This window comes from Heteronotia binoei, chromosome 3 (genome assembly GCF_032191835.1).
Source record: "Heteronotia binoei isolate CCM8104 ecotype False Entrance Well chromosome 3, APGP_CSIRO_Hbin_v1, whole genome shotgun sequence".
NCBI lineage: Eukaryota > Metazoa > Chordata > Lepidosauria > Squamata > Gekkonidae > Heteronotia > Heteronotia binoei.
Window position 1 is genome coordinate 159111252 of NC_083225.1, and position 9506 is coordinate 159120757.

General features: G+C 42.9%; 1 protein-coding gene across 1 annotated transcript in view; it reads right to left on the bottom strand.

The window, feature by feature from the left end:
• The window catches only part of B3GLCT (beta 3-glucosyltransferase), an 86374-nt gene extending 79509 nt beyond the window's left edge, over window positions 1–6865 (bottom strand). Inside the window, exon 1 of the mRNA XM_060234718.1 lies at window positions 6609–6865. Coding sequence (XP_060090701.1) covers window positions 6609–6690 — 82 coding nt within the window. The 5' untranslated portion in view covers window positions 6691–6865. The remainder of the gene's footprint in view (window positions 1–6608) is intronic.
• Between the last annotated feature and the right edge of the window lie 2641 nt (window positions 6866–9506).

Consider the following 9506-nt stretch of genomic DNA (forward strand, 5'->3'; position numbering starts at 1 on the left):
CTCAGCAAATGAATGATTAAATCAAAATTTCAGCCCATACAAAATCACTTTTAGGTCTGAAGAACTGCAATAGCCCAAGATGATTTTTCAAATGTTCATGCAAGTAATTAGTGGCTAAATGCCTAAATTCACAAATACTCTATTACTGTGTTATTTCCAAATGGGTAGCTGCGTTAGCCTACAGCAACAAAATAGTGCATAGTTCAGCAGCACCCTAAATACTAACAAAATTTATTCCAACATAAGCTTTCATGAATCAGAATTCACTTGTGTATTGCTACAATAAAGGATCTCATATTTCTACTGTCACTTAAATTCAACCATTAGTGGTATTATCGCTATCATTATCATAAAAAGACACTGCATCTTGGTACATACTTCAGGATTAGCTTGTAAAAAAAAATTCTGGTCTCTCTCTTAACTCCTGCTTTTTTTGGTAGAGGTATTGTAGATTTTATCAGTGTGCTGACAACCCTAGTTGATTTGATCTAGCACAGACCAAAATAGCTAAGTACCTTTTTTTCTTACCTCTAGCTACATTGCATCAGCCATTCCAATATTACTTTCATAAAAAATGAGGCTGAAAGTAAAGTGAAGCTTGTATTACAGATGTGCTGCATTTTAATCTCTCTGTCCTTCCTTGTGATGTCTGTTTCTCCAGATAGCAGAAAAAGAAATAGAAGTCAAAAGAAGAGATCAAACATGAGAAAAATGTACCCTTTCTCAATAATAGTTTATGCCCATGCATTTCCAGTTTGAGACTCCCCACCCCCCATTTTTACGTTCAAGCTATTTTCAATGCAACAACTGGTTGGGGAAAGCCACTGGATTAAAGAAAACGAAATGAAAACTCTTTTTCAATGCTCAGTAAGTAAAAGCCATTTTAAAGTGCTATCTTGTGAGTACCAGCAGAAGGCTATTATGAAGCCTTATTCTGCAACAATAGCAGAAAGCTTCTTTTGAAACTTTTTTTTTTAAAAAAACTGCTGCCATAACACAAGTATTTTAAAAAGCTTTCTATAAACTTCCTATTTTAACACTATCAGGATAGCATTATGAGTACATATCCTGCTAAAGCTCACAGCACATTCCCAAAACCACTATCAAAATTGTCACTGACCACTTTTCCTGGTTAGCTTTAACATTTAGCAGCATTATGCATCCCTGATCACTCTCCAGCATATTTTTTTCCAAGTATGGAGTATCTGTATTACTAAAGCCCATAAAATCAGATTTCTTCAATTCCAGTATGGGATCAGGAATCCACCTCCTGGCCCTTGATGGGGCATCACTGATGTCTGCACCAACAGTGAGGAGTTTATGGAGGCCCAGGTCACAAACGTTGCCAGATCATCCTTTTACCATCTTTGGCTGGTCAGGCAACTGGTTCCCTGTGACTTAGCCATACCAATCCATTCAACTGCGACTTATCCGTGGTAATCCACGCAATGGTCACCTCCAAGTTGGACTACTGCAAATCGCTCTATGCAGGGCTACCCTTGACCCTGCTTCAGAAACTTCAACTGGTTCAAAATGTGGCAGCACACTTACTGACTGAGTCATCTCCGCAGACGCACATGCAGCCAGTTCTTTATCAACTGCACTGCACTGGCTGCCAATTGAGTACCGGATAAGGTTCAAGGTTATGGTATTAACCTTCAAAGCCCTACGCGGTATGGGACCATCATTTTTCTGCAGGACCGACTCTCCTTATATGTTCTCTGTCCTGGTGAGCCTTGTACTCTTCTGAACAGCATCTCCTGGTGACCTCTGGCCCCTAAGACATCCATGTAGCCTTGACCAGAACCAGGGTTCCTTCAGCCTTGGCTCTGGCCTGGTGGAATTCTCAACCAAGTGAGATCACAGACCTGAGGGACTCTGCAAAACAGCTGTTCTACCAGGACTTTGGTTGAGGTTATATTGCCTTCCTCTGCTCCATCCACCCTCTTCATTCCATCTTACGGTGTTGCCACCTATTCTCAAACACTCATTCCATCTGGACAAACGCAAAGCAACCTCTGGGAGCTTTTGTAAAATTATTTTTGTCATCATGTGTTGAATTATGGGGTTTTAACTGAATTATTGTATAAGTACTTTTTAATGCTTTTATTTGATTACATTTGTTGTGAACTGCCCTGAGGCCACTTGCGGGGGAGAAATATAGTAAAATAATACACGTATATCACATTCTCAAGTAAATACAGTGCCATCCCATCAACCGAATTAGCTGAGGTGACTGATCACCTTTCCTATATTGAGTTTAAACACTCTAATTCAGTACTACAAGACAAGGGTTTATCGTCAGCAACGGCAAGACAGGAAGCAGTCATCTGTCCTTTGAAAAGCATAGAAACCCAAAAGGTTCATTTATTTGGTGGGCTTGTATGCCTGTGTCTGGTCCCAATGCAGCTCACAGTAATAACAAGCACACCTAAAAAACGTAAAAGACCTTAAAACTGACAGAAGGTCCAAAAGCACAGTTGATTATAATATGTCTAGACATTTGGCCCTTTTAGCCCCTCCCCCCCCAAATCTTCCAGTTTCTCAAGAAGGCCTTTAAGGCTATTCGTGGTCAGGGACCCACATACCTTCAGGACTGCCTGTTTCAATATGCCTGCAATAGTGTTTTGAACTGATACAAAAAAATCTCCTGGTAGCCCCTGGCCCAAGAGAGATCCGGCTTTCCTCAACATTCTACAGCTGATCAATAATGTCCACATTCAAGCCTCCACTTTACTGAACGTGCTGGGGAACTTTTAAAATGAAATCTGCTACATTACACTTCAAATATAGCACAGATAACTCAACGGTAAACAAAACCAAACTTTTAGGTGACAGTGCTCATGATTACCCTTTTTCTAAAGAGAGGTTCAAAGAAAGTAGGAGAGTCACAAAGTTACTTGGTAAGCTTTTGATGTTCTCAAAAGCGAGGTTTTCAGGAACACAAAAAAATATACCAAAAGTCCAGAGACCTGTGGCACTGCCTCCGCAGAACCAATCAAGTTATTTCAAGAAGGAAAACAAATCCTAGTCTTCTTGTACCACACTGAAAGGGAGGCTGGCAAGAGGATATTAGAAATGAGTTTGCAGCTCCCTTCATATTTACCTATCCTTCAAGAGGCTAGTCTCATACTATGTCCATACAGCAGCACACCTTGAACTGTAGCAAGCACCCTAGCCCCGGGAGGAGCTAAAAACAGAGTTTCAACACAACCCTGCCAAATATGGTGCATTTAAGAGTTTTTAAAGTGTCAAATACATTTATTCACAGCAACTAATACATACAAGCCATGTGGTAACTGTGAAATTTCCCATGTACATCAGAGTTTATCATTGGGCTGTATAATATGACTGTAATGAGTAACCCAGTCCAAAAGTATGACTGCGATGGGGAGCTTAGCATTGGGCTGTATAACATGGAATGAGTAACCCAGTCCAAAACTATGACCGTGATGGGGGGGGGGGAATCTTCCCCACAAGGTGCCTCCATCTTGAGATCCTTTGTCCCCAGTAGAGATTTACTATTCCCATACTAGCAGCGATATCGTAAAAGCACTTCCCTGGGAGTAATCCCCACTGAATAAAATATAACTTACGGTACTTTAAAAAAGGCATGCTTAAGCTTGCTTCTGAAGTCTGATTTAGGGATGCTGCTGTCTGAATGCAGTCTTAGTTTAATTTAAAAAACATGGTTTTACAATAACAATTTGAAAAATTTTAGTTGCCTTTTACAAGTTTTCAAGGAGAATTTTTAGAATCATTAAAACAATACCATACAGCTCAAAAAGAAACAGAGTTGCCTTAAAAGCAGGACATTTTAAAAGATTACTGAAACAAAAGTTAATCCTATCTAAAACAGCCCAGTGGTGTCCCAGAGGAAAATGTTTCATAATGACTGAGATCATCTTACCACCAGCACTACAGCTTCTTAATGTAAAACAGGGGTTCCTGGCATAATGGTGCCCTGACACTTTTCTTCATGCCCACTGCATATTTTTAGAAAGTGTGCAAGGCCAAGTGGGGCTTTTGCTCAGCAAGGCTTCTAATTAGCTATGTAGATTTTTTAAAATGCTGTTTTAGCAGCAGCTACCACCACAGCACAAGAACCTTCACTGTGTGACTGAAGGATGTTGCAGCAGTCACTTTGTGTCTAGCTGTGCCTCCTTCAGGGCAGCCATTTCACAGCTGTGCCCACCATACCATGCCACAATTCAAAGGTGCCCACAGGCTCAAAAAGGTTGAGGAGACCCCATAATGGCTGCCAAACTGCAACCATCAAAAGAAAAAAGCTTGCTCGCTTTGCATGCCTTCCTTCTTTTTTTTTCTGGTCTCCTTGGATATGGGATTATGTTTCTTCCCTACATTTGGAGTGTCTTTCTTGGCTTAAAAAGACCCGATATAGCAAAATTTGGAAACACCTGAAATAGAGAATTTCTTCATTCACCACAATTTCCACCCCTATAACGTTAGGCTAACTGAGGCTGTATTGTATTTATTCCAGATCTTTCATTTCTTTACTGTTCCTCATAACTGGCATTTTGATTCATACAAGAGCAATCACTGGAGATTACATGATATTTATCATTTAACAAGAGCCTAGTTCCACCTGCCTGTTCAGTACTATATTTCTTTTGTAATCTACACTGGCAGCCCCTCAAACCTATTACTTGATACATTTTCATGATTTACTTCTTGCCTGTTGCTGTTACTCAGAATGTTCAGGATCTCTGATACAGAGGCAGCCAGGAGCAATAAAACAGCAAAATAAATCAGTCAGTTTTTTACTGTGCATTTTTCACATCAACTCTCCTGACTGCTGCTGCATGTAACAGCAACAGCCTGTGACTTAGCCAAGCAAGACCTGATAGTTTTATAACTGAGTTTGAGAGAATTAAGTTCCAGAACCTAAATATTATGCCATTATATAGCTGTACACTTAAATGCCATAGATTAATAATAGTGAATCTCTCTGTTTAACCTACCTTGGAAGGAAGGTTAACCAACAGATATCCTAATGCTATCACTTTCACATCAGCATATAGTACATGAAGTAACCCTCATGCTCCTGAAGCAGGCACACAAGTAATTTCCTCAAATGCCCATGCTTTAAGCCACAAGAGGGCTTTTCTTGGGCAATAACAGACCTGCCCCTTCTGCTGCAGGATTTACAGTGCACTTCTCTACTACAGCAACTAAAATGCATGGTCTTGTGAACATTTCATGAGTCTAACATTAAAACATGGCAATGCAGACAATACCAATTGGATCTATATGTTCACTATATATTTGACACGACACAGTCAACACTAATATTGTGACAGAGATCATAATTCCTCCTCCTTGCAATTAAGAGGGGGGCTACAAATTCTACTCTTTCAAAAATAATATCTGCAATCTATTCTGTTTAATATAGAACACATTAATTCACAATGAAAACAGGGAGATAAAAATACGCCTTCTTTGACAATTTCAATCTAGAATAAAAATGTCTAGCCACGCCCCTTCTACAAACATTTTCAGTTTAAAGTATTAGATATGGAGGACTTTGAACATTACCCGGTGGGGTGGGGGGTGTGCATCCAGCACCCATCCACAGTCCCACACATCAGAGCGGGCACAGTTCAAGTGTTATTACTCCGCTTTATAAATACCCCAAACACGTCTGTGGCAAGACCGTTTGGAGTGCCTCAGTAAGCAGAGCCACTCTGCTGCGCTCATCTGGAGGTTCACCTCCTGCTTTCTTGCTTCTCTGCCAGTAGCTGTCTAGGCAGCCAGCATAATGTTTAAATGGCCCACATGGGAACTGATGGCCCTCTGTGCTGGCTATTCTTAACGTCACCAAACCCGGATTACTGACCCCTTCCTACAACACACCCTGCCACGCTCAAAACCAGAAATAGGGACTTTTCCTTAATTCTCCTGTTATACACCGGTGGGGTGAGGATCCGAGAGGAGTTGGTTAGTCTGAATGAACTTGACCGTTACTCTGGGCCGGGCCCGATCTCCATCAAGGAGCATCATAAAGGTCTACAGAAGAGAAGCCACGCCGCTGTGTCACAGCTCGGGAGAGCCTGACACCCTTTTACTAAAACTGACGCCCCAAGCCCACCAAAGCCGCTGCCACAAAACATTCCCCGCGCCCATTTTATTCTTCCCTCCTTCCTTTGGAAAGAGTCGCCACCCTGGCTCGGCGGGCGCTCAACAGCTTCTCTCTCTTCGCAGCCAGCCAGCCATCGCCCCGCATTCCCGCCTCAGAAGACAAGAGAACCCCAGAAAAGGGGCGGAGGGAGAGACAGGCGGACGGTGAAGAGAAGCCGCCGCCGCTTCCCCACTTTTCACCAGGAGGCGACTTCCTCCGTTCTTTCGGCGGCCACTCCGGCAGCCCATCCCGCCAACAAACTTCAAGGAAGGGGGAAGCTCCCTCCGCATCCGGTTCCCCTCACGGGCAGGCAGAGGGCAGCCTGGCTGCTGCGGCTCTCCGGCGTCGGTTTATTTATTTGTTCTCTTTTTTTGTTCCCCTCATCCCTTCCAGGGACTCCTCCTCCCCAGCACGACAAAATGTCCCCCGGTCCACTCCAGCTTCCCTCCGCCCGCTTTCGGCAACTCACCCCGGGTGAAGAGCGACAAGAGGAGGCAAGCGGCTATGGCGAGGGGCGTCACGAGGCAGGCGCGCTCCTCTTCGCGAGGCATTTTGGCAGCGCCGCTGTAAGGAGGAGGAGGTGCGGGGGAAGAAAGAGTCAGCTCGTCTTGGCCCGTTCTCCCGCTTCTGCTGCAGGAGCGCCGCCGACTCCCGAGCGGCCTCAGGAGGGCACCGCCGCCCAGCAGAACCGGGCGCCGGGAAGCGGGAGAAGGAAGCGAGCGAGTCGGAGGCAACAGCGCCATCTAGCGGGAGAAAAAGTGCCTTCCTTCGTTCCGATCGGCGTCTCGCACCCTAATTCTGCCTTCAGGTTCAAGCAGTTATAAGCGGCCTCTCCTGGCCCATCCAATTTAACTAAAGGCTGTTTAAAGTACTGTTGTCTTTAGTGCCACACAGACGCGATGTCCTGAATTTGTTACTCGGGCATAACTGATCTTCAGTGACACAGAAACGCTAATAACATCTCTTTCCTCTGTATTCACAGCGTGCTTGTTATACTGAAAAGTGAGAAGATAAATCCTTACTTTGAATATAACATAAAGATTAAAGGGAACTCAAGGGTGTCTAATCAAGAGGGTGGGGATTTGTATCTTTTCATCGTTCACTTTTTTAAAAAAAGCTAGAAATCAAAGCTACAGAATTTCATGTGAAACATTTACAAAATAATCTGTGTTATTATCTATTCACATTTTCAACAACTGTTTAAGGCCACAGACCCATGAACGTAGAACTTTATCCCTATAAAAGTCACCTAAGTTGACCCATTATGCCACAACTCTGCTTCCTCTATAAGAATGGCCTCCTAAAAAAAAAAAAGAAGCTGTTTTGCACATTTTGCCAAACCATTCAAGAGTGACAAATAATAATGGCTTCAGGCAGATTGTTCTGCAATGTCACAACCACCACAGAGAAGATCCGATGAATTTAGGGGGAGGTATTTGTGAGTTTCCTGCATTGTGTAGGGGGTTGGACTAGATGACCCTGGAGGTCCCTTCCAACTCTATGATTCTATGTGATGTGGACAGTTCCCAATTATACCTCTTCACAGGGTGGTATCTTTGCAAGGCTTTGCTCAGACAAATGAAGCTGTTGCAATGGAACATAGAAGGGGAGGCAGTCCAACAGCTATGTGGGTCCAATGCCTTTAAGGGTGATCGCTACTGCCTTGAATTGAACCCAATTACTGATGGGTAACCAGTGGAGTAACTGCAGAAAGGAAATTATATGTAGCATCCTTTTAGTGCCCAATAGTAGTTGAGCTATGGCATTCTGTACTAACGGTAGTTTCTGAGTTGTCTTTAAGGACAGATCCATATAGAGTACCATCTAGTCCAGGGGTGTAAATGTCTGGCCCGCCCAGGGCTTTAATCAGGCCTGTGGGGCTCTTCCCTCCCCCCCCCCCCCCCCCGAAGCTCCTAGGCTGCCTAAGTTCCCAGCTTCTTCTGCTTTGTCTTTGCAGGCTGAAGCAGGATGCAATCCTGGGCTTACAAAGCTGCAAAGAAAATGCAAAGTCGATGTTCCATTAAGGGCTCTGTGTCCAGATGAACTACTGCCAGAGTAGTCTATCTGGACACAGAAATCTTAATGGAAAATCCATTCCATGTTTTTCTTGCAGCTTTGTCTGTGCTGTAATGTATTTTAATAATAATAATAATAATAATTTTTAATTTATATCCCGCCCTCCCCACCGAATCAGGTTCAGGGCGGCTTACATGATTTTATGGAGTGGAGCTCAGTTTCACTTTTCAGCATTTCTATGGCCATTTGGAAGCTGTTTCTTGCTGGAGTTGTGTGACCTTGCAAATAAAAGGTTGATGCATTAAGCCAGCATGTCTCTGCTGAATGGACCTTACAACTGATGTCTAGTGAGTACTCTAACCTGGGAACCCACAGCCAAAGGGTGATATTACACTGAAGAGCCATTGCCATTCTGAGTAGACCTGGAGGCAGGGGAAGAAGTTTGCAATACGCAGCCATTTCATGTTTTCCAAAGCCCAGAGCATTTTATATTTTTTGTTTGAATTTTTAGTTTCTGCTGTGATCCTTGTGCTTCTTGATGTTTTATTTTTTTAATTGCATTGCTAAATCCCACTACTCCTCCACCTTTCCATTTTAAACAAAACATCACAAGAGTTTTAAGCATGTTTGTATTTTAAGTAAAAATAATATCTTTAATGGTGTTTCTCTGCAAACTTTATAAAGTTTGTATCTCCAGTACCTGTCATTACATTTTATGATTTGCATGGCCTGGCCCCACAAAGTCCCATTTATGTCAGATCTGGCCCTCGTAACAAATGACTTTGACACCCCTGACCTAGTCTCAATGTAGGAACAGGATGGATCCACTTGGTCAAATCAGCCATATTAAGGTAGGGAGGCCATCTTCTAAACTAACAGGAGTGGGTAGAATGTCCTTTGCAACTGCATTAGTTTGCTTCTCCAGCAGTAAAACTGGATCACCCCTAGTCTCTTAATGGAATCAAATGGACACCAACAAAAGTGGGGGAAACAATGTCATTCAAGACCTCAGTCTTCCCATCCAACAATACCTCCATCTTGACAGAATTCAGTTTCAGTTCGTTTACCCTCAGCAACTACAGCAGTCAGACACCTTTATTAACCAGTAGTTCAGAGCCTCTGAAGAGTCACTGGGTATTCAGGATAAAGGAATGTAGAGGTGGATGTAATTAGCATATTAATGACACACTATATTCAAAAATTACGGTTTTACATAGAGAATGAATAGCATGGGGCACAAGACTGAGCTTTGTGCAACCTCACAACTTGTCCAAAATATTGTGGCCAGGTATGAGGACCAATCTCCAGTTATTTTTTTAAAGTTAATAGTTGAAACATAGTGGCTTCCCAA